This window comes from Sorghum bicolor, chromosome 4 (assembly GCF_000003195.3).
Source record: "Sorghum bicolor cultivar BTx623 chromosome 4, Sorghum_bicolor_NCBIv3, whole genome shotgun sequence".
Classification (NCBI taxonomy): Eukaryota; Viridiplantae; Streptophyta; class Magnoliopsida; order Poales; family Poaceae; genus Sorghum; species Sorghum bicolor.
This window is the reverse complement of record NC_012873.2, coordinates 67723987-67747437: the sequence shown is the minus strand read 5'-3', so window position 1 is coordinate 67747437 and position 23451 is coordinate 67723987. Positions and strand designations below refer to the sequence as shown.

Here is a 23451-nt window from a genome sequence, read left to right as displayed (position 1 = left end):
GAAATATTTATTAAAAGGTGATATGTATATTTTTATGAAAATACTTTTTATGATAAATTTATTCATATAATTTTCATATTTCTAAACTTAATAATTTAAAATTTATTTATTATTAAATTTAAGTCTTATCCAAAATGATTTGAATTGGGAGTACTTGTATATATCCAGCGAGTAAGCTTTGCTGCTTGCCAGGTAGAAAGCTGAATGAATAGGGATCAGGTTTGTGCTGCTATGATATCACAAAGCATGGCTGTGTTGTGTTATGCCCTGCATTCCTTCAACTTCAAAAAAACCCTTCAGTCTAGCAACTAGTAAGGTCTTGTTTAGTTTGGGAAATTTTTTTGGCTTTGGTTACTGTAATATTTTTATTTATATTTGACAACTATTATTTAATCATGGACTAACCAGGCTTAAAAAATTTGTCTTGCAAATTATAGTGTGTAATTAGTTATTTTTATCTATATTTAATACTCCATACATACGTCTAAAGATTTGATTAGTTATTTTTTTATTTATATTTAATTTTCCATGCATACGTTTAAAGATTTGATGTGATGAGAAACCTTAATTTTTGGAATTTCGACAACCATGTTCTTCGCCTCTGATGCATCGGGATGGTTCTCGTCTCGTCTTGTGCCAATAAATAGAGCTTTTTACCAGTGTGTTATTATAAAAGTTTAAAATAACCTATATACGATCGAAACGAAAAAAAAGCTCCTACTCTTATCCAAAGTTTTCTTTCTCTAGGTGCCACTTCAGCTAGTTTTGCTTAGGCTAGTCTTGTATTTATTCATGAGAGTGTCATGCACGTTAAATAGGGTGCCACATAAGCAAAATTGCTGATGTGGCATAGTCATTATATGAAGGAGTTTCATCTCCATGAAACTCATGTGGCTCGGTTACCTAATTTATAGTCTTGGTAACTGTGCCATGAAACTATGCATTGAGATTGAAACTGACCTTATAACAGCAGTTAACGGTCAACAGAAAAAGACGATTTTGCCCACGGTTATAGAATGCATCAAATGGCGCTAATGTAATCCTATGATTTCCCCTTTTCTCTGTATATGTGCATATGAAAAACTTTAATAATTATAATAATAAATTTCAAATGCATCCAAAATAATCGATAATTGCGACAACCACAATAAGTATTTCAAATGAGGTCCAAATTTATCATGATGTTCATAGTTAGCTTGATTACATAATCAAGTTTGCACACAAAGATGGTCACATTGACTTCATTTGGATGCCTAGCCTGCCAGCCCGCGCAACGTGCCCCTCGACCCCCACGTGACGCACCCTTCGACCCGCGGTGCTCGGCCCCTAGGGGACGGACTCACTCGGCACCAGCGCTTGGCGCCGCCGCTCGCCTCCACACCCACCCGCTGCTCTCTCCTCTCCTCTAGGGTTTGGGATTGAAGTAAAGACCAATGGGGATTGAATAGAAAGAGTGAAAGAAGTGAAGACTCTGAAACTCGACGAGGATAGAAAGAGTGATGGGCAAAAGAGTAGTTGCCATCCAGTTCTGAAATACACGGTAATTCGACCAAAATGGTACGTAGGTAAAGAAAAATTTTAGCAAGAGCACTGACAAACTTTTCTTTGTTTCAATGGTACGTAGGGTATTTTGAACCTTTATAATGGCACACGGTGAAAACCTAAAAAAAAAAGGTCTTAGCCATGTCGATGCGACATGTGTGATGATGTACTACTCTACTCCTGTGAGTGGATGAGCTGTCGTCGTGGGCCGTCGTCGTGCGTGGCAGCAACCAACGGCAACGGCAGCAGCATCCGATTCCTTGGCCGTCGTCGTGCGTGGCGTCTACGACATGCACATGCCGCACTTGGTGACCTAATTCCATGGACGATGACGCTGGGGGTTGCAGTTTTCTCCTCGTTGAATTGGCCATCAGAATTCAGACACATCCACATCAACAGCAAGAAATAACAAGCCGTGGTAATTTTGTGCCAAAGAGTCGGCAGGATCCATCCAAGAGATGCCCAGGCCTTCTATCCATGCATACACGCAGCATTGACCAATTTCTACGAATTCCTGGGATTCTTCCATTCACAGTTAAAAAGTAAACATCGGCCTAATCACAGACTGACCAAATTGCATATGATATTTGGTCCTATTTACCAACCAAAGCTGAATCTCTATATGTTAGTACCATGGAGTATATGACATGTCACTCCTATCCTATGTACATCATCGGTAAGAACAAGAGGGGGAAAACGAAGTTTAATCTATCTATATGTAAAGCCTAAACTCCTCCCAAAATTAACAATGAATCAATTGGAGTCCAAGGCAACCTATGTCCTCAGTGGTACGTAGCAGCGACAGCTCTATACTGTTATATCTATCAGCATCTCAGTTCTCAAATCCTCAACTCTATAGCAATCGCTAAGCGCCTAAGCGTCGTAGCTAGCATGATGAAATCAGCAGCTCAAGAGTCAAATTGTGGCGATCGGCAAGTCGCTTTGGCCGTCACCGGCAATGGCGTGCCGCTCACCGGGAACCATCACCTGGGGGCGATGGAGATGGAGATGTCGGTGGGGATATTGAACTTGGTGGCCCACTCCTGCGCCTCCAGGAAGAGCTTGGACACCTTGGCGGCAACCCACGCCATGTCCGGCCGCGCCAGGGGGTCCTTGGCGACGCAGCGCAGCGCCAGCGTGGTGAGCGACTCCGCCGCGTCGATGGGGAACGAATCCCTGAGCCTGCGGTCCACCCACCGCCGCATCCCCTCCTCCGCGACGGCGGCCGCCGCGGTGTCGATCAGCGACGTCCTCTCGTACTCGCCCGTGCCCCGGTTCACCAGCTCGTACCGCACCGGCTCCTGCCCGGACACCAGCTCCAGCAGCACGACGCCGAGCGCGAACACGTCGGAGCGCCGCGACGGCGGGCCGCCCGCCACGAGCTCCGGCGCCATGTACCCGCGCGTGCCCTCGATCCGCCTCCCCCGGCTGCTGGTGCGGCGGTGCCCGCCCGAGGAGGCGGAGGAGGAGCCTTTGGACCCTCCTCCGTCGTCGTCCTTGTGCTCGACCGGGAGCTCCCCGGCGAGGTCGGCCGCGCCGAAATGCGCGATCTTGGCGCGGGGGAGGGGCCCGTCGCCGCAGACGAGGACGGAGGACGCCGAGAGGCGGTTGTGGACGGTGTCGGCCTGGAGGTGGACGTAGTAGAGCGCGTCGCTGACGTCGGCGGCGAGCTGGAGGCGCGAGTGCCAGGACGCGAGCGGGGTGAAGGACGGGTTCTTGGGGTTCCGGAGCAGCACGGAGAGCGGGGACGCGTCGGGGACGAGCTCGTAGGCGAGGAACAGCGTGGTGCGGTCGGGGGACGCGGCGGCGCCGAGGAGGCGCGCGATGGCGGCGTGGTGGCAGTGGCCCAGCACGGCGAGGCGCGCGGCCACGTCCCGCGCGTCGCGGCGGAGCGGGCGGCGGAAGACGGCGGCGGGGTGGCCGCGGAGCGCGCAGCGGAAGGAGTTGGAGGAGGAAGGCGCGGCGGGGACGAGGCGGTGCGCGGCGGAGAAGTTGGCGGTGGCGGTGGCCAGGTCCTGGAAGGTGAAGAGGAGGGGCAGCTCCGGGAGGGAGTCGCGGAGCGCGGCGAGGGACGCTGCGGAGGAGGACGCCGCGGAGGAGGAGGAAGTGGAGTAGAACGACACCGCCGGGAAGGAGGTCGCGGTGGTGCGCGGCGACCGGTGGTGCCGCGGCGTGGATGCGGCGGCCGCCATGGCGGATGAGGAGGAGGAGTTGGCGGTGGCGGTGGCGCTCTTGGATTTGCACATCCGATTGGGCTTGTTGGGGCCGACCATGGGAGGCGGCCGATCGGGGCAAACCACCCGCCGCCCACCTCTTGTACTAGTACCGCGTCGTGCCAAGCAGGGAAGGAAGGAAGGAAGCTTTGGTCCTTTTCTTTTCTCTCTCTCCCCTCCCCTTCCTTCCGCCGGCGTGCGTGAACTGGAAAATCTGGAATGGACGGATGGATGGGGAAGACGAGCAACGGAGAAGAGATGTTTTGGCGTTCGATGATCAGGTCAGGTCAGGTCAAATATTCTAACCACTCGTTAGGCTAATCCTAATCCTCTCCTTCTCCTTGATGATGATCACATGCTTTGTCAATTCTCACGTGTACTACTATGGTTCAAAACAATACAATTTTTTAGATTCGATCTGAGTAAAACTATTATAAATTTGAATAAATTTATAGACAACATTATCAGTACTTCAAATAGTTTATATGCTTTGCCATTACACATTTCTGCACTAAGGGTGTTTAGTTCCTCGTTTTTCCTAAAAAAAATTGGGTTTTTGGTCTATCATTTTTTAAAAATGGAACTAAACACTATGTAAAATTTTTAGCAAAAATGTGGTTATTCTCCATTTTGGATTGACCTCAAGAGGCCAAAAAAAAATCTAAAATGATCCTCAAGAGAGGCTCATGAGACAATAAATTCTGCATTTGGATGGAACTAAACATGACCCTGCAAATTTTGGCATTTTGCGTTCCACCATTCAAAAATAGTTGGCATTTTGCATTTTACATTTTTTTAACTAAACACACCCTAACTGTAGGGCAGTCATTATGCAGTGCAACTGCTCTGGGGTACCAGATGCAGCCATCAACTCATCAACAAGAGGAAGCTTTTTTTTTTTCTTTCTTTCAAGATGCCAGCTGCTTGCATCGGTACTTTTGCCCCTTTTTTCATCTTTTTTTCACCTCCAGTGATGGATCGACGGTCAGATCATCATAAAGGCACGTTATTCTTTACTCCGTACTAGATCTAAATAAAGGAGTATGTTAGCGTCCAAACATCTTTTTACACGCACGCATGGTGCTCGTGTATAAAGCAAAAGGTTTCCTGGTTCATTAGATCCTAGAAAATTAAGCAAGTTAACAACTAAATTACTATCTCCATTTCGAATTATTGGACGTGAGCTTTTGCTATTTACTTAGATACACGCCATGTTTATACATGCATAGTAAAATAATGTATCTAAAAAAGTTAAAACATCTTATAACTTTAAACTGGAAAAACTGATTAGCGGGAAGTTAGTCTCTTGCTACATTCTTTATTTGGTCCTATAATTGTTTGAAAGCTTTGTGTTTCAGTGTGGATGGAGTATGTACAAATTACAATCCCTTACCGTTTCAAAGAATATATAATTAAAATTAGGTTATTTTGATAGTATAGGAGTAATTAGTGGGGGTCTTTGCATAGATCACACAGAGATTATTCTACCATATTATTATGATTCAAAGGTGATCCACCGGACCAGACAAAATATTTTGCTATCTGGTCAATCAATAAACTAAAAGGAGCAGAACAGAACAAATTGCATGGTTGACAATGAGAGCGACGTGACTGTGTGACTTTTCCGTCCAATGTATATATCACAAGTGCTGAATTTAACTTTCTTTTTTTTTATCTGTGCATGCCAATATCACGCGATCAGCGAAGCTACTGCTGAGTGCTGACGAAGGTGATGTGCAAGCTCTTCGATCCAGCGTTTTGAATTTGTCCTCCTCCATCGTGAATCCGCTTTAGTGTGGGTTTAGTTTTCCATATAATATAAAATAGAAAATATCAACTACATTGAAATGATGAAATATAAAATGTCAAAATTTTTAGGATGATATTTAGTTTCATTTAAAATATAGAATTTATTGTTATCATTATAGTTACTTCGAGTTTTTTTTTTGTCTCTTTAGGCCAAAATCTAAAATGGAGAATGATAACTATTCTACTAAAAAATTTACATGGTGTTTAGTTCTATTATTCAAAGTGATGGACCAAAATCCAGAATTTTTTGAATGAAAGGGGAACTAAACACCCCCTTAATCGATGATTAATTTGGTGCCTGAGATTGTGCGACTTGGCCACCTTCTATTCCTTTCATCCTTTGTTCCCAACTACAAGACAATTTGGTTTTTTATTCAAAAGTGTAAAGCTTTGGGGTGTCATATGAGTATATGTAAGTATATACCAAAAGCTATGTATCTCGAAAAGTGTAGCTATGTGCGGCCTACTTAGCCATTTATTGTAAATTGTAAGTTGTTTCGGTTTTCATAGGTACACAATTATACCATATCTAGATATATTTTAAATTTTATGAATTGAAATGAATTACAATTTAAAAAAAAGTATTACATTAAATATTCTTTCACGTTCTGTAAATTGTGTAAACGTGATGTATATGGTACATAAGTCTGCTGTATTTTCAAAAAAAATCCTACCTTAGTCGGTCACTAAAGCTCCCACAATCCCATCCAACATAAAAAAAAGGTATATAAGGGCCTGTTTGGTTCTTCTTATTAAATTTTAGCTGGCCAAAATTATTTTAGCTACTCTTGAGTGACTAATAGAATTAAACTATTTTAGCTCCATTTAATCAATATGTTTGGAACTTTAGCTACTAAGAGCAACTCCAACAGCTTGGCTATTCTTGTTGTGGAGGCTATTTTAAAATTTGCATAACAAAAGGTAGACTCCAACATATGTGCTATCTAGTTTTGTAAAATAGAAAATTGGCTATTCTTTAATTTTTGCTGCCATATATAGCCAACCACTGACATAAGCTATATGATTTTGTAAAATACCAAAATTGATGTGGATCTCTTCTTTTTTAAGAAGTTTTATACTTTACAAAATGGCTAAATAATAGAATTTGACTACTAATTTTAGCCAGGCTCTTAGAGTTGCTCTAAAGTGACCAAAGTTTAGCTAGCTAAAATTTAGTAGGGAGGGCCTAAGTGTAGCTAGGTTGACCGACGCGATCGATATACATAATTATGTCTGCTAAGCAGATTCAGAAAATCAGAACTGTACACGCATTTTCAGTAATTTTTAATCTATCCGATGGATGGCCAATTAACAAGAAGAATCATATATTCCGTCAGTTGCTAACTTCCTGCACATGCATATGGTGATTCCACATATCTTGCTAGGCTTAAGATCATCATCAGCTAAGCAATGATGAACATGTATAGCAATACCTTTTTCGTGTTCAAATTAATTGTTTTTAGAAAATTAAAGGCCAGCATATCCATCGACGAGCATATAAGATATTTACATGCTGCATGCGTGCGTATAATACTTCCATTATATATTCACTTGGTTCTCTGCTAGCTCAGCCGTGTGGTAGGCTTTGTTATTAGGTTAACATCCATGATATGAGATGAGCTGCGGCTACTGCTGCTTAATTACACAGCTCAGGGACGATCACTAATGGCCACCAGCTCATTGCATGCATTGCTGTTTATTGAAATGGGGAAGCAACAATAAGGAAGAATAACGAGTCAAATAATTGAGCCAAACTAACCTCTCATGACGCATTATTTTTGTTGTTGAAATGCTGATACGGTAGCCAATAGATACGGCGTCAATGTTATTGCATTATTATCATTACATGTCATGTCATTTACGTATATGGGTAGTGTTTGCCCGTTCGTTCTTAGCAGTAATTAATTGTCATCGGTTGATCTCAGCCGCCGCCTCAACGCAAAGACCTGGTCGAGTCCCAGTCACAAGCAAAAATGTATACTACACCAGTCTTCATACGTACATGATGTTTCATTTTAATGACATACGGGTACAATCTCATTCGCAAGATCACTATATGCGATTTGATTTCCTCTTGTGCTAGCTCCATTTATTGGGTTTCATATAGTCTCTATCATTTCAGATAAGGTTGAGGTCAAACATGTTGTAGCGAAATTTTGAAAAGATAGTATAAAACTAGAGTTGACTTCGAGTGTATGAATGATGGTAATTACTAATAAACAAATAAATGATGTGTACAGAGATGTGAGTGCGACATTGGTCGATCCTCTCAATACCATGGGGTGCCTATACGTCTAGGTACTTTTTCCTTCTTTCTTCCCCAGCAATCTAGTTCCAACCTCTCGATAAAAAGCAATCCAATTCCAAGTAGAGGCAGACTGACGAGACGAAGCGCATGTTTCTTCCTCTTCAACAGCCTTCGTCGTGCCGCCTTGGCCGGCTGGTTCCACTGCTATGACACCGCCTCGTCGCCGCAATCGCCAGATCGCCAGCTCCCTACTCCCACCGAGGTAGCCCCATCCCATCCCCACATCGTCTTTGTCCTTCTCTGTTTCTTCCTCGGTTGCTGGGTCTGATCTTATTCTTATTAGCTGCCTATTAGTTCAGGGTTGGTTTATTTCAGTTGGTGTTTAATAAGCACAAGCTAAGGATTGATTGGTTTGGATTTGTGGCTGAAAGTTTTTGTGCGCCATGTATGCTGGTTAAACATAAGGTTCAACAAAATTTAAAAATACATGCTCTCTCTCTCTCTATACCCTACTTTCACAAAGCGCTAATGATAACTCCTACTCCTAGTAGTAGGATAATAAACCAACTCCTTTTCTTTTTAGAATAATAAACCAACTCCTTGTGACTTGGAAGCACAAATGTCTATCTTTTTTTTTTGAGAGGAAGGTAGACTTTTATTAATTCATAATGTTTTGAGGTACATGCAAAATTTCTAGACGCCCAAGGAGCCATAAATATCTCCCTGGTGCCAATTTACAAACACCTTTAGCAAGAGCATGAGCCTCACAATTTGATTCTCTACCTTCATGCTTAAAAACTACTTCCTGAAACAAAGTGCTTCTAGCTTTAATTTCCTTCAACACTGAGGAATAAGCACACAAACTTTGCTTCTGAAGATTCAAAATCACTTCCAAGCAATCTGAAGCTATTACACACTTACGCACCCAAATGTCCATGGCCAAAGAAATTGCTTCATTACAAGCCAAAGCTTCCAAAGATGACGGATCAGTTAAACCATCAATGACCATAGCACTTGCAGCCACATAATTCCCTACATTATCTCGACACACCACACTAACAGTCCTCTTATCTTCAGCTCGTGCCACCGCAGCATCAACATTGAACTTCACGAAAGCTTCAGGTGGAGGTATCCATTTGGGAGCTGATTTCTTGTTTCTTGTTGACTTGGTCATATCAATGTCCTCAATCAAACCAGCCAGTTTGAGATCATCAAGATATTTTGTAATAAACTGAATATTGATAATGGGCTTTGAAATATATCCTCATGTAATGCCATTCTTCGTGCCCTCCAGATTGCCCAACATATGATTAGAAGTTTCTGAAATTCTTTTGCCGATAAAGTTTCCTGCATAAAAAACAGCCACATCTTTGGATTATTAATCTCAGTTGCAGCAATATGGTCAATGAGATCCTCATCTACTAGAGTCCAAACACATCTTGACATTGTACAATAGAAAAGAGCATGGCGCCACGAGTCAATAATAGCACCACATAACTTGCATCCACTATGTTCACTCATTGATCATTCTTTAAGAACTTCACCGGTACTTAAAGAATTATGGGCCAATCTCCAAGCAAAGATATGAATTTTTGATGGTACCTTGACCTTCCAGAATAATTTCCATCTTTTTTTAGCTCCTTCAGTGTCTGAGCTCTCTACTTTGCCATCAAGCCAATCTTGTATTTGATTCCTACGGTGGACAAGCATTCTGTAAGCAGATTTAACTGAGAATATACCACATCTTTCCTAGTGCCATGCCCAAAAATCATCTTGCCAACAATAACTCAAAGGAATATTTTTTATTACCTGAGCATCCATATCATAAAAGTACTTTTGAATCACATCTTGCCTCCATTGCATAGTTATTCCATCTATTAATTCACTAACACATCTGGGTGGGTTTGATAGCTTTGATGCAATCGGCCGCAACCCACCATCTCTTGGGAGCCAATTATGTTTCCAAATATCTGTACTTTTACCATTCCCAATTCTTTTGATCAATCCTTGCTCAAGAACGTCCCGTCCATCAAGTATAGCTCTCCAAATTTGTGACGGTCTACTTCCCAAGACTGCATTAAGAAAATGTTTATCAGGAAAATATAATGCTTTCAATAGCCTAGCACTCAAGGATTTTGAATTTTGCATAATCCTCCAAGCCTGCCGAGCAAGAAGAGCCAAGTTAAAGAGCTCTATATCCCTGAATCCCAGCCCACCAAGGTATTTAGGCTGAGTCATTTCTTCCCATGATACCCAGCAATTTTTCCTTTTCCCTTCCTTGCTACCCCACCAAAATTTTCGAATCATTGCATTAATAGCTTGACATAGTCCCCTTGGTAGTCTGAAACAACTCATGGAATAAGTAGGTACTGCTTGGACTACAGCTTTAATCAACACTTCTTTGCCGCCAGCTGAGAGGCATTGTTCCATCCATCCCTGCACCTTATTCCATATCTGGTCTTTTAAATATTTAAAAGCACCATTTTTTGACCTACCCACATCAGTTGGCAATCCTAAATAGCGTTCAGCCAGTGCCTCATTATTCACACATATCTTCTTTTTTATCTCCTCCTTTAATGTATTGCTGCATTTTTTGCTAAAATAAATTGATGACTTGTTGTAGTTGATTCGTTGTCCAGATGCATCACTATAAGCAGCAAGAAGTGAATCAATTATTTCTGCCGCTCTTACATTCGCTTTGAAGAATAAAATGCTATCATCTGCAAAAAGTAAATGGTTGATTCTTGGAGCATTCTTAGCTAATGTAATTCCCCTCTCCTGATTGCTATTGCTATTTAGAATACATGATAAGCCTTCAGCACAAATAAGGAACAAGTATGGAGAAATTGGATCACCTTGTCTAATTCCTCTGGATGGTTTGAACTGTTCTAATATTTTCCATTGAAAAGAACTGAGAAAGATACTGAGGTTACACATTTCATGGTTACATCAATCCATTTCTTACTGAATCCCAACCTCTCCATGATGGCAAATAAATATGGCCACTCCACTCGATCATAAGCCTTAGACATATCAAGTTTGAGAGCACAATAGCCATTCCTCTTTGTGCCATCTGTTCGCATAAAATGTAGGCATTCATATGCAGCAATTATATTATCAGAAATTATCCTACCAGGGACAAATGCAGACTGCTCTTCGGAAATGATTTTAGGGAGGACTAACTTTAGTCGATTAGCCAATGCCTTAGAAATGATTTTATAAACCACATTACAAAGACTGATCGGTCTAAATTACCCCATCGAGATTGGATTTGCCACCTTCGGGATTAGAACAATGAATGTACTGTTAATTTCTTCTGGTAATTCATCCCCGTTGAGCACCTGAAGCACTGTCCTTGTAATATCTTGCCCACATATATCCCAATTCCTCTGAAAAAATAGGCTGGGTATCCATCTGGTCCTGGAGCCTTTAAAGGGGACATTTGAAATAAAGCTTCTTTAACCTCTTTCTCTGTAAATGGTCTGCATAAAAATGTATTCATCTCATCAGTTACCTTTCTTGGCACATGACATAGAACTTGCTCCATATTTGAGGTACCCTCAGAAGAGTACAGATTTCTATAAAAATCTCTTGTCATATGTTGCATTTCATCTATCACCTCTGTGATTGTACCATCAACACGGGTTAATCTTGTAATTCTATTTTTATTATGTCTGCGAGTAGCTTTTTGGTGAAAGAACTTTGTATTGTTATCCCCTTCTGTGAGCCACTGGATACGTGAGCGCTGTTTCCACATTATCTCCTCCTGCAGACTTAGCATTATAATTTTTTCTTCTACTTCCTTCTCTTCATTTGAAGGCCCTGTTCTTTGTTGATTGGTCCGAATAATTTCTATTTTCTTCCTCAAAGTCCTTAGTTCCTTTCTTACTGCACAAAAAGAAGTAGCACTCCATTGTTGAATGGCACTCGTTAGCCGATTTAATTTTTGGTTCAACTCTTTAATGCTGCTGCAATGTAGATCATCTTTCCACACACAAGAAATCAGTGGCATCAAACTTTTATTTGATTCCCACATGACCTCATACCTGAACGGCCTTCCTTTAGTAGCATTTTTTGTGTTTTGAATTTCTCCCTCTGTAGATAAAAGTAACGGAGAGTGATCTGATTTAACAGCAATTAAATGTTTCAGTGAAGCCATTGGAAACATACTACATCATTCAGCTGTAGCTATTGCACGATCCAACCTTGCCCGGACATACTCATTATTAGTCACTTTTTTCTCCCAAGTCCAGTCCAAACCAGTATACCCAATATCACAAAAACCACATACATCCATTGTGTCACGAAAGCCCTCCATTAAATAACCTTCTCTAGGATTTGGCCCAATTTGATCCTCCAGTCGCAGAATTTCATTAAAATCTTCTATACATATCCATGGTAAAGCACACTGGCTCTTAATAAATTTTAGTAAATCCCATGTCTTCTGTCTTTGAGCACGATTTGCTTCACCATAAACAAAAGTAACCCTCCATGGAACCCTATCTGTTTCACATATCTCTGTATCAATATGATATTGAGAGAACTTTGTGACTTTTAATGGAAACTCATTATTCCAAAAAATTCCCAAACCACCACTTCTTCCATTGCTACTAACAGCAAAGCTGTTATCGTAACCCAAAATATACCTTAAATTTTCTACTCGGTTCTTAGCAATTTGTGTTTCAAGAATACATAGTACCGAGGGGGCATACTCCTTCGCGAGACCGCGAAGTTCTCTTACTGTCGCGGAGTTGCCAATTCCGCGACAGTTCCAGCATAGGGCTCTCATTTCTCTCGGTGGTACTCCTCGAGGGAGCCCGCCGATCTCATATCAATGTCATCTGAGAACTCTTTCTCATCCTCTATTCTTAGTCGCTTTTGGCTTCGCTCTTTCAAAGTTCCATCTCTCACAACAACACTTTGGTCCACATCTTCTAAAAGCAAATGGGTATCTTCTTGTAGATTCACCTTCAAATCAGAGGTAGGAACAAGAGCCATGGCCGAATTGTCATCTTCCTGTATCTCTTCATAATGTAGAGTAAGACATTTCTTAGCCTCTCCATCATTGGATTTCAGGTGTCGACCACTATCCTTCTTCAAGGGACTTCTTGTGCCATCATCAACCAAGTCATTTAAGTCTCTTTGGCTGCTATTTCCACTTTTAGGTTCCAAGAATCTCCTTTCAAAATAAGGCTTGATAGAATCTCTGGAGTCTAACCCCTTCGTATCTTCTGAACCACAGAATCTGCTACTTTTTACTTTTGCTTTCCTCTCTGGACTTGCAATCAACCAGTCTCCATACTGGAGTTCCTTTTTTTCATGCACTCCATCACCACATTCAGATTCAACATGTCCCAAAAAACCACAGACAGCACAAAATCTGGGGAGCTTCTCATACTTCACACGAAAGGCCTCTCGTTTTCCACCTCCTAACGAAATATAGACAATCCTAGTAAGAGGTTTCTCCACATCTAGCCTAACTCTGATACGTAAGAAATCTCTCCACCCACTAGTGATAGCATCCAGATCCACCTTCAAAAAGTCACCAATTTTATTTCCTAATTGGCGCCCTATATTCTTCGTTCTAAAACCTGTTGGTAAATCATAGATTCTTACCCAAGTTGCTAGATATTTGAATCTCACTTTGGAGGGCTTTGTAATCCCATCGTATTCTTCCAAAAGAACAGCATGCCCCCTAAAAATCCAAGGACCCTCGTCCATTACCTTGCGCCAATCTCCCAGGCAAGAAAATTTAAGCACAAATAAGTTTTCCTCTATGGCCTTGAAACTGACATCTTTTGCTAGGCTCCATGCATACTTCATATTTGCAATGAAAGCAGCATGACTGAAAGTTTTTGAGGAACAAACCTTTGCCAAAGCTGTCCAACGTGCCTCTGCTTTTAACTCCTCCAGATCTTCTTCTAAAACAATATCTTGTTCTTCATCCTCTCTTATCTCCAACTGCTGGAGCAAAACATCAAGGTCACTATCCCTTTCCCTTACAGGGTGTTGCAGCCCTGAGTTAGACTCAGCCATTCCCAAACTGAATAGCTTACCAAAGGTGCTACCGCTTCTAATTCCCGAAAATGCAACCAAGGCCGAGAAGAAAACCCAATGTTTGCCCTTTAACCAGCCCGAATTACATTGAGAATTAAAGCAGCAAGGAACTGGTTAGCTTAGCTTGGGGAGAGATTGAGGAGATCTCACACTGAAGATTCAGTAGAGCACAGGAATCCCAGGCAGGCCAGGGAAAGACTTGAAAGCACGACCGCTCAATCCCAGACGCAGCAGTACTCAGAGGTGGCTGCTACCATCAGCGAAGGCAGCGACGGCGACGGCAATCAGGCAGCACTAGGACAGCCCAGGCCAGTCGCGGCCCATAAAGATAACAAGGGAGCAGGTCTTCAGTTTTGGCCCATGAAGCAGCAGCCCACAGAAAAGCGCTCGGTGCCTGCTCGCTCGCGACCCATGTAACAAGGGAGCAGGTCTTCCATCGCTCGCGACTCGCCGAGACGCCGACTCGCGACCGCCGCCGCCCCTCGCCCCCTCCGGCTCTCCTCTCTGTGCTCCAGCTCTGCGGCGTCGCCCCCCTCCGGCCTCCGCTCTAGGCTCCGCGATGGCGCGGTTCTTCCTAAGATGGGCGCTGGCCGCCCGCTCGCTGCCGGCTCCTTCCTTTCAGCCGAGCAGCCGAGCAGAGCATATGAGCAAGCTTCCCTCGTTAGGTTTGGATCCAAAACTGTTTTTCATTCCAAAATTCTAATTTCCAACTTCCCAATTTCGACCCTTCGATTCTAATTTCTCGTTACATTACAGTGTGCAAGATAAAGGGGGCAAGGACTTTAGTTTCGTATTTCCCTCCAGTTCCTGGGCAACAGGGAGCCGAACAACAAGCTACTCCATCCTCAGCACAAGGACAGCAAAACGCCCAAGCTCCTACACCGCAATCTCAAGGTACACAAGAGGAGACAATTAGGACCAGAGCTGATCCAACCTCCTGTAGAACAAGCTATAAATGAAAATATTGATTTTATGGATAATCCAACCTTCTGTAGAACAAACTTTGCACAGAATAATTGTTTTCTGTGACATACATATACATATATTTATATATATGGTCCTTTATACTATACTATAGGCTGTAGCTTTCGGATTTTGGCCGCTAAGATTTGGCCCTAGTCTTGGCCAAATCCTAGGTCCACCACTTGTTACTGCTTCATCCTTGAGTGTACCATAGCTATTTTGCAATTTTGCAAAGCTGATTAGCTGAGCACTGAACTGGAAACTCATGTCATTGCAGGATTCTCATTTGCTCCACCCGCGACTGCAGGGCTAAGGTCCCTCCTAACTGTTACCGGAGCAAGCAATACTGCAACAGATCCCCAGGACCAACAGGATTCCGAAACAACTCCCCCACCAGCTTCTGTCCCGACACCAGAGTCCGGCTTCAAAGTCAGGGACACCTCCAACCTGAAGATCTCACCCAGGCATGACCTCGCCATGATCTTTACGTGCAAGGTGTGCGAGACCAGATCTATGAAAATGGCCAGCAAGGACTCGTACCAGAATGGAGTTGTGGTTGTGCGGTGCGGTGGCTGCAACAACCTCCACCTCATAGCAGACAGACTTGGCTGGTTCGGGGAGCCAGGGAGCATCGAGGACTTCCTAGCGTCGCAAGGAGAGGAGGTGAAGAAAGGTTCAACAGATACTCTCAACTTTACTTTGGATGACTTGGCTGGGTCTCAGATCAGTTCTAAGGGGCCTTCTGAACAAAATTAGTCTTCTTCCTAATATGATAGGGTTTGGTCTAGTAAGTACACCTGTAGAAGCCTCTCTTTAATATAAAGATACGCAGCTCACCTGCATATTCAAGAAAAAAAAAAAGCACATGTAGAAGTCTACCTTAACTATTGCCCCAGTAGTTGTGCTCAACTTCATGGCTTCTGATGTGTAGCTCTCAAGTCCATCAAATACGTGCTGTTGTGATTCTGTTGCAGTGTAGTTCTTTTTTATACCAAAAACTGGATCCAGGAGCTGTAAGCCCACATAAATTGAATATGGTGAATCTCTTGTGAAGTACCCACATTCTGATTCTGTAGTCAGTTGTGTATCAGCATCCATGTATTGTGTGTGGTTAAATATGCTCTTATTACGAGCTTACAGATGATTGCTATGGTTATTTAGAGTTATATATATATTTTTAGAAATGATTATTTAGAGTTAAATGCATTAAGTTCTGCTGTAATTTAAACTCACACTGAAAGTAAGAAAACTGTTTTTCCAAGTGAAGAGCTACAAATTTCATAATTAGTTGTCGTACTCATACATACACTGAATTTGCATATCAAATTTACATTGATGGTAAGCAAGTGAACCCTGATGTTTCAGCTAGCCTGAAAATGAAAAAAAATGCCTCTGTAATTTAGGGCATCCCTGAACCCTGATAGTTGATTGCTATTCAAGAATCTCTCCTCATCTACACCTGGGACTGTACCAAGAGGGAGTCTAATCTACAATCCTATCACACTGAAATTAAGGAAACGGACCTGCTACATGGGCATAGAAAGTTCATGGGGGGTTTTCCTTGACTTTTTTAGTTCTTCTGGAAGGTGACCATGCAGAAGAATGCTACACAGCGGAAGAGTATCCCATTAGCAATGAGGACCCCTATACAGAGAGCCTCATGCTCAATGTCGTAGCCGTTCCTGACCAGCGAGCCACACCGTGTTATTAGCCACACTCCGGAATAGCTGCAACAAGAGAGAAAACAGAAATGGTGTGTTTTTATCAGGTTGCGGTGTTGCTATGGCCGGCTGAATCTGAATCCATATATATGCTAGTCATCAAACAGGATGAGCTGAGCCATACATACTTCTGAGCGTTTGCAATGACAAAGGCTTCCAGAGCCCACTTTGTGTAGCACAGATCGGCAAGGATCGTGTCCTTCTGCTGAGTTGCTATCAGAGTCAAAACCACTGGAAGCAAGGCAGACCACTGCAAGGACAAGATATGTGTTATTATTAGGATAGCTCTGGCTCTAAGTAAAAAGCACACACAAGATGACTCACCAGCTGTGCAGAGCCTGGCTGGAAGAAGATTGCGAAGGTGTAACCGATCCCAGTGACGCAGTAGACGAGCGCGAGGAGGACGATGTAGTTCTCCCAGATGGACGACCTTGGGTTGTTGAAGAAGTAGAACATGGAGAGGTAGACGATGGGCTTAACAATGGTGTTGAAGTGATCTATGGTGTCCTTGGACATGAAGTAGGCCAGGGAGCTCATCCCGGAGGCTCTCTCCCTCCAGTAGTTTATCCTGTCCAGCGTGAAGGATCTCAGGGCTCCGATCTTGCAGAGCAGAGCTGCAATGCACCAGTCACTTGGCTGAAGCGTGCTATTCATCAGAAAACACAGACAACAACATTGTTGAGGGGAGCATTTCATACTTACAGACAGCAATGACAGTGTAAGTGTATCCCAGCGCCCCAAACGTCTCGTCGCTCACTTTGGCTAGTGTTCCCAGGCATATACCGGCGAGACAAAGGATCAAGTAGTCGACTCCTTGTATCCTCGCATCACGGAGCCTCTGCTTGCCACACCTGAAGAAAGAAAGAATGAATGGCTCCATCATAACCCATGGAGTAGTCTAGCTAGTTTGGCAGCAAGACAAGAGGGAGAGGGCCTTTTACCTTCCTAGGAAGTATCTGTACTGCCTGAGGATGCCGGGAGTCTTACGTTTGGACAAATCCTCTGAAGTCTTGTTGTAATCATACTCATCCTTCTTCTGGCCGAGGATATCCTTGAAATTGCCCCAGAGAAGTGAAACAACGGATGGCCCTGCGTCGTCGTGGCTGGAAGCATGATCCATGCTTCCCCTGGACGTGGACTCTGATTGTGAAGAGCTCTGCAGCATATCCCGCGGGACATCGTAGCCATTGTGCACCATCCATCTGATGGGCAGATCCTTGACACTGACACCTGGGCTTAAGTTGGGCTTCACAATGCCCTCCAAGATGTCGATGTAGTAGTCTGGTGGGTTCACCCGCTCTGGAACCACGATGCCCAGCCCTGTGAAGTACTCCTCCACCTTCTTCACTGGCCCGTGGTACACCGTCATGCCCCCTTTGGCTAGAAGTATCAGGTCATCAAACATTCTGTAGAGAGTGTAACTGAAGAAGCAACACACACACACACACACACAAGCATCAGTCATGCATTGATTGGTTATCATCATCATCATCAACCAGAAACACATTCAGATTCGGAGACCAACCTTGGCTGATGGACAACCATGGAGATGTTTACGCCTTCGAGAGCTTCACGACGAAGGGCGCGGAGCAGAAGCAGGGAGGAGGCGCTGTCCAAACCAGACGTGGGCTCATCCAAGATGAGCACCGATGGCTCCATCACCATCTCGAGGCCGACATTGACTCTCTTGCGCTGGCCGCCAGAGATGCCACGCTGCTCCACCGTCCCAACCAAAGAATCTCGAATTGGCTGCAGCCCAAGGGACTCGATGACCCTTTCCACGACGAGGACCTTGTCGGCTTTTGACATGTCTCCTGACAGCCTGAGACGCATCAGTTAGTTTATCATATATATGCATGTACGTGAGTTGATCGATCGACAACGACAACTAGTGAAAAGGGAACTGTAGGTACCTGCATCTTGCATTGAACCAGAGGTTTTCTTCAACAGTTAGGTCGCCATGGACGATGTCATCTTGGGGAACAAAGCCAATGATCTTCTTGTACCCTCGAATCGGTTCGATCTTGCCATTTATCAACACCAGGCCTGATGTTCCACACCCAGTTGCCTTACCGGCAATGGCGCTCAGAAACGTGGTTTTCCCTGCGCCGGACGGGCCCATGACGGCAGCTACCTTACCAGGCGAGAGCTTCCCTGTCACTGATCTCAAGAGCTTCTTCTTGCTGCCCTTCAATGTCAGAGTCAGGTCCTTGAAGGCGATCTCGATGGATGGTCTCGAACTGACATCGTGGTCTTGTGCCATGGATATCACGCCTGAGAAGGTCATGTTATGGTTCTCCTGCTGCATCGCCTTCTCCTTCTCGATCTGACCATACGCGTACTTGAAGATCTGGCTCCGGGTGTGCATCTGTTTCCCCGTCGGCTTTTTCAGGGCCTTGTCTCCTACCTCCAGGTTGAAACCCTCATCGTTCTCCGGGTTATCCTCGATGGAGCGAACCATTTCAGTGAGATTATTCTTCTTCCCAGCTGCGTCTCCTACCTTGGACGGTCCGGGCTGTGCCTGCCCAGCCTTCTTGCGCGAGAAGGTGCGGGACAGCTGCGACTGCAGACCCACGCCCGCCTTCTTGGCGACGTCTTTAGCTGACTTCCACCTCTCTCGAGCCTGTGCGGTCTCTCGAGCATGCCTTGCGGCGGCCTCTCGAGATTTCGCTTGCCTCTTCTCGCGGTTGGTCAGGATTTGGCCCGAGAAGTTGTAGATGATCAGAAGGACTAGACAGGACGCAACCTGCAGAAGAAGAAGAAGAAGAAAGGGGCAATGACAACCTTGCTTGCATTGGACTAGCTAGAAGAGAATATCGATCATCGCTATGCACTGTGCTAGCGGTGTAGTGTAGTACCACAAGCAGCGCGCCGAATATTGTGATGTCCTGAGTAGCAGAGTTTGGTGGGCAAGAGCTCTTCTTGTAGCATCCTGCAGTAAGGTGAGCAGCGGTGGATTTAGGAGGAGTGGTTGGACTTGAATGAAACAAAAGGTTCTGATAATTTGATTTCCATCTCTGTGCTGTGAACAAGACTGGGCAGGCTTACTAGTCTGTGAGGTTGACCCCTTCCTGCAATAATACCTGCAAATAAAAATGCACCTTAATTACACTGTCAGCATTTATGTTTAATTAGACAGAAACAATAACAACACAGAGCGATCTTGTCTGCCCAGCCAGAATGAATGAAGAATAGAATTGGTGAGAACAGCTAGCTAGGGAATCAATGAAGAAGGTTGGAAACATTAGATAGATAGGATTACCCACTACTACAAGGGAGCTTCTGTATAGTGCTGGGGCAGTAGAATCCAGGAGGGCAGAAGATGTCATCTGCTGTGACCACATCCGCCCAGATGTCGGCGGCTCCGCAGGTGTGGTTCGGGTTCCCAGGCGGCGGCTGATAGTTGTACCTGCAATGCAGTGCATCATATATATGCATGAATGAATTCACCTTTCTGATGAGACTGACATTCGCTGGATTCTCGGCGACTTACGGGTCACAGATGCCTGTGGAAGTATTCAGGCTGGACCGTGGACAGTAGGCACCTAGAGGGCAAGCTGCATATATACATATATGCATGTACGTTCTTCAGTGCAATGCAACGAAGGCAAGCAAGCAATTGCAGTGCAAGATGCTTACGGATCATGCAGGTGAGGCCATGGGGGCAGAAGAAGCCTGGGCAGCACATCTGGCACTTGATGGGCCTGTAGGGGATGTCCTTGGAGTTCTGCAGGTCGATCTTCTGGTCGGGACCTGCGCTGCACGCCCAGCCAGGCTCGCATCCGTCGATCCACGACGACCGGTTGCAGTTCACGTTGGGCCTCACGTAGTTGGTCTCCGCCGTGTCGTCGCCGCCCATCAGGCTGTCGAAGTAGAACCTCATCTCCGCCGCCGTGCAGATCCGCTGCTGGAGGTCGCCTGTTACGTACATCGTCGTCGTCGTCGGCCAGCCATTATATATATTTCTCATCATACATATATATATATCCTCGATCGAATCGATCAGGCTTGACGTACGTACGTACCCTTGGTCTCCTTCATGCAATTGGTCAGGAAGGTGGTGTCCTTGGAGAAATCGAAGGCCTGATTCCACTCCGTCTCCCTGCACATATATATATATATATATATGTATATGTATATTATGTGCACTGCAGGTAGATATATTACATATATGCTGAAACTTGAAAGCAAGCGAACAAGAAATTAGAAAACAAAATTAAGCAGGAGGGAGGAAAATGCAGCACGCACGTACGTGTCCTTGATGCAGTAGTCGAGCTTCTTGCCGATGGCGGCGGCGAAGGAGGAGGTGAGCGCCCTGAGGCGGTCGCTCATGGCTCCGGCCACGATGGGGCTCCCCACGATCTCCTGGGACCCCTTGTCGCCGGTGGTGCCGTCGTCGTAGTCGCCCGTGCCTGCCGCAGCGGTGGTCTCCGCGAAGGAGAGGCGCGGGGGCATCGGCGTGCCGTTGCCGGCGGCGGCGAACAGTGCGACGGCGGCGCGCGCTGCGGCCGCGGCGTTGCAGAGCAGCAGCAGGTGCAGGGCGGCCGCCACCCAGCAGGCCATTGTTGCATCGGTCGCGAGCTCCGAGGCGGTGGCGGTGGCGGTGGCGTGGACCGGAGGGGGACGGCGGTGCTACGCGTCTACGCCATGCGCGCGCGGGGGCCGGAGGAAGTGGAGGTGGAGGACGTGTGTCGTTGGTGGCGAGGAGAAATAACAGGCGGGAGAAGAGGAGGAGCCGAGACCCGAGAGGGGTGGTGGTTGGTGAGGAGCGCTTCGCTTCGCTTTCCCTTTCGAATGGGTGGACGGGCCGCGGGCCTAGGCTGCTGGCACGGACGGCCCATAAGAAACCGAGCTGTGGGTTGTGGCCCAGCTAGAGTTGGGAGGACGATGGGCGGTGGTGGTGGTGGGCTCGCACGCCGACCTCTCTGTCTCTGTCCAGGCAGGACGGATCGAGTCAAAGTCTTGGTCCACGCGGGCCCACCACGCATCATATGTGGCCACAGTGGGGGACTTGACATTCGGCCGCGGGGAGACGGCGAGCGGGACAATCGACCGGTGGGCCCATTCTTTTTTTTTTCTTTATTATTATTATTTATTATTATGCTTTCTTTGTTGCTTTAAAGCATATTCGCTAGTCATGGCTAAAAATATTGTTCGCTGATTTATCGTGAGGAAAAAAACACTGTTGTCTGACAGAAGAAAACATACGGCTTATAAGATAAACGAATGGGCTTTTAATTTGTCATAATTTAAATTTGTTTATTTCAAAAGGAATAATTTAAATTTATAGCTTGGTACGGAGAAAAATTATTCACGGCTACAATTTATTCACCATCAAAATAATTATTACTTGGTGTATCTAATGAATCTAGTTTTAATACTGTAGGAGTATATGCTTTGTGTACTTTTCGATATACTTTAGTGTTTAGTCAAAGCAAGAGGAATTTGACTCAGTACTACAAACCCAAAACGACTTGTTATTAGAAATGGAGGGAGTAGAATAAGGTATGTTAAAAATACACGATGGAATTCGTCCTGATTGACCATACACCACGCCACAAGAAAACCTGATTAGTTGGAGTTCATTTCGAAATTAAAATAAAAGATTGAGCTTAGCTAGCTTGCATTGATGTCACAAGACACACTCGTCCTTATTGTCTTCATGCTGCTTTATGGAGAGAAGAATTGAAAGAGAATGCCAAGAGGCCTACCATGCCGTACGTACAGCGGAGTGTAGGAGGCATCCGTGCTTTACTTCCTCTGCTTCTTCGACACTTTTATTTATCTACAACATCAACACGGTTGACCATAATTTCCTATAATAAAAATAAGACACTTAGGGGAAGTGGTCAAATATTCAAAAAAGTACTTTAAATTGCATTTTCTGATTAGCGTCTAAATGAAAGGTCAAAAACCCGTCAGAAAAGGTCAACTATTCAAAAAAATAAGAACCTTACATATCCCGTCTAGATATGTACTCCTACATGATACATCTTGATTCTTTAAATTGGTAGATATATTTTTTCTTTTAAAGAAAAACTAACCGTGCAAAAATCATAAAACGACATGTATGTATTTTGAATCGGAGGAAGTGATTAGAACGCAAATAATATAATAACTCGTTACGCTGATCATGTCTTACAGAGGCCACATTATAGTATTACACTATTACTAGTATTTTATTATGCTATTATTTTTGGAGAAAAGATTAAGGGCGAGGCGACAGCTGCGACCAAGGAAATCAGTTCAATTATTGTTCGTGATAGCTTTGCAACACGATTGCATCCTAGCTCATCACTTTTTTCTTAAAAAAAAAAAGTAGTAGGCCAGAGTAGTATTGACAACATATCATTCCTTATTCTCTTCTACTCCCTCCGTCTCCATTAGAAGTGACGTTTTGAACTACGTTCTTTTTATTAAAAAAATTATATAAATATTTATTATTTTGTTATAACTTAATTTATCATTAGAGATATTTTAATAATAATTTATTTATTTTACAATTTGCAAAAAAAAAAAAAACAAATGATCAAACACGATATCCAAAAAATAAAAACGATACTTTCAATATGACCAAGTATCTAATATTTTGCCGTGGTCAGAGGGATTAAAGTATAGTGTCTTTGAACGTAAATGGAAAGGACCGTTTACTAAACCTACACAAGGGGGGAGTAGCAATAGTGTTTGACAATAGATCTAATGCATGTCTGGACATTCTCTCAAGTGTTTGACAATAGAGCTATCTTACATAGACGCTTAGCTGTCATCAGTTGGTGCCTGGATATTTTAGTTTTTAAAGTCACTGTGTATGAATCTATACTTGTCTATACTTGATAGGATAAGTTGGATCTATACGGATTACTAGTTAGGTGCACTCCAACATCTGCCACGAGACCAC

The 23451-nt window shown here is 44.2% G+C and overlaps 3 protein-coding genes across 3 annotated transcripts; 1 reads left to right on the top strand and 2 right to left on the bottom strand.

Annotated features, from left to right (window-relative positions):
- Positions 2526-3815, bottom strand: LOC8059691 (lysM domain receptor-like kinase 3). The gene has a single exon (XM_002453010.2). The coding sequence runs from the start codon at positions 3813-3815 to the stop codon at positions 2526-2528; it is 1290 nt and encodes a 429-aa protein (XP_002453055.2).
- On the top strand, positions 14272-15907 carry LOC8057550. The gene is made up of 3 exons (XM_002454747.2): positions 14272-14534; positions 14626-14763; positions 15110-15907. The coding sequence occupies exons 1-3, from the start codon at positions 14429-14431 to the stop codon at positions 15586-15588; spliced, it is 723 nt and encodes a 240-aa protein (XP_002454792.1). The 5' UTR covers positions 14272-14428; the 3' UTR covers positions 15589-15907.
- Positions 15680-21154, bottom strand: LOC8055320 (ABC transporter G family member 28). The gene is made up of 15 exons (XM_002453007.2): positions 20806-21154; positions 20579-20655; positions 20193-20471; positions 20047-20110; positions 19816-19962; positions 19602-19636; positions 19412-19485; positions 18467-19299; positions 18079-18375; positions 17495-17974; positions 17256-17404; positions 16878-17167; positions 16682-16803; positions 16356-16559; positions 15680-16202 (listed from the first exon to the last, which is right to left on the bottom strand). Exons 1-14 carry the CDS (start codon positions 21114-21116, stop codon positions 16403-16405), a joined length of 3315 nt encoding a protein of 1104 aa, XP_002453052.2. The 5' UTR covers positions 21117-21154; the 3' UTR covers positions 15680-16202; positions 16356-16402.

Bases quoted from the DNA above. Each gene is read 5' to 3' on its own strand.
- LOC8059691 (XM_002453010.2), bottom strand. From the start codon at position 3,815: ATGGTCGGCCCCAACAAGCCCAATCGGATGTGCAAATCCAAGAGCGCC.
- LOC8057550 (XM_002454747.2), top strand. From the start codon at position 14,429: ATGGCGCGGTTCTTCCTAAGATGGGCGCTGGCCGCCCGCTCGCTGCCG. The intron at 14,535-14,625 runs GTTTGGATCCAA...GTTACATTACAG, and splicing joins GAGCAAGCTTCCCTCGTTAG to TGTGCAAGATAAAGGGGGCA. The intron at 14,764-15,109 runs GTACACAAGAGG...ATGTCATTGCAG, and splicing joins TCCTACACCGCAATCTCAAG to GATTCTCATTTGCTCCACCC.
- LOC8055320 (XM_002453007.2), bottom strand. From the start codon at position 21,116: ATGGCCTGCTGGGTGGCGGCCGCCCTGCACCTGCTGCTGCTCTGCAAC. The intron at 19,637-19,815 runs GTAATCCTATCT...TTTTATTTGCAG, and splicing joins AAGCTCCCTTGTAGTAGTGG to GTATTATTGCAGGAAGGGGT. The intron at 17,975-18,078 runs GTTGGTCTCCGA...TTGCTTCTTCAG, and splicing joins ATGGTTGTCCATCAGCCAAG to TTACACTCTCTACAGAATGT.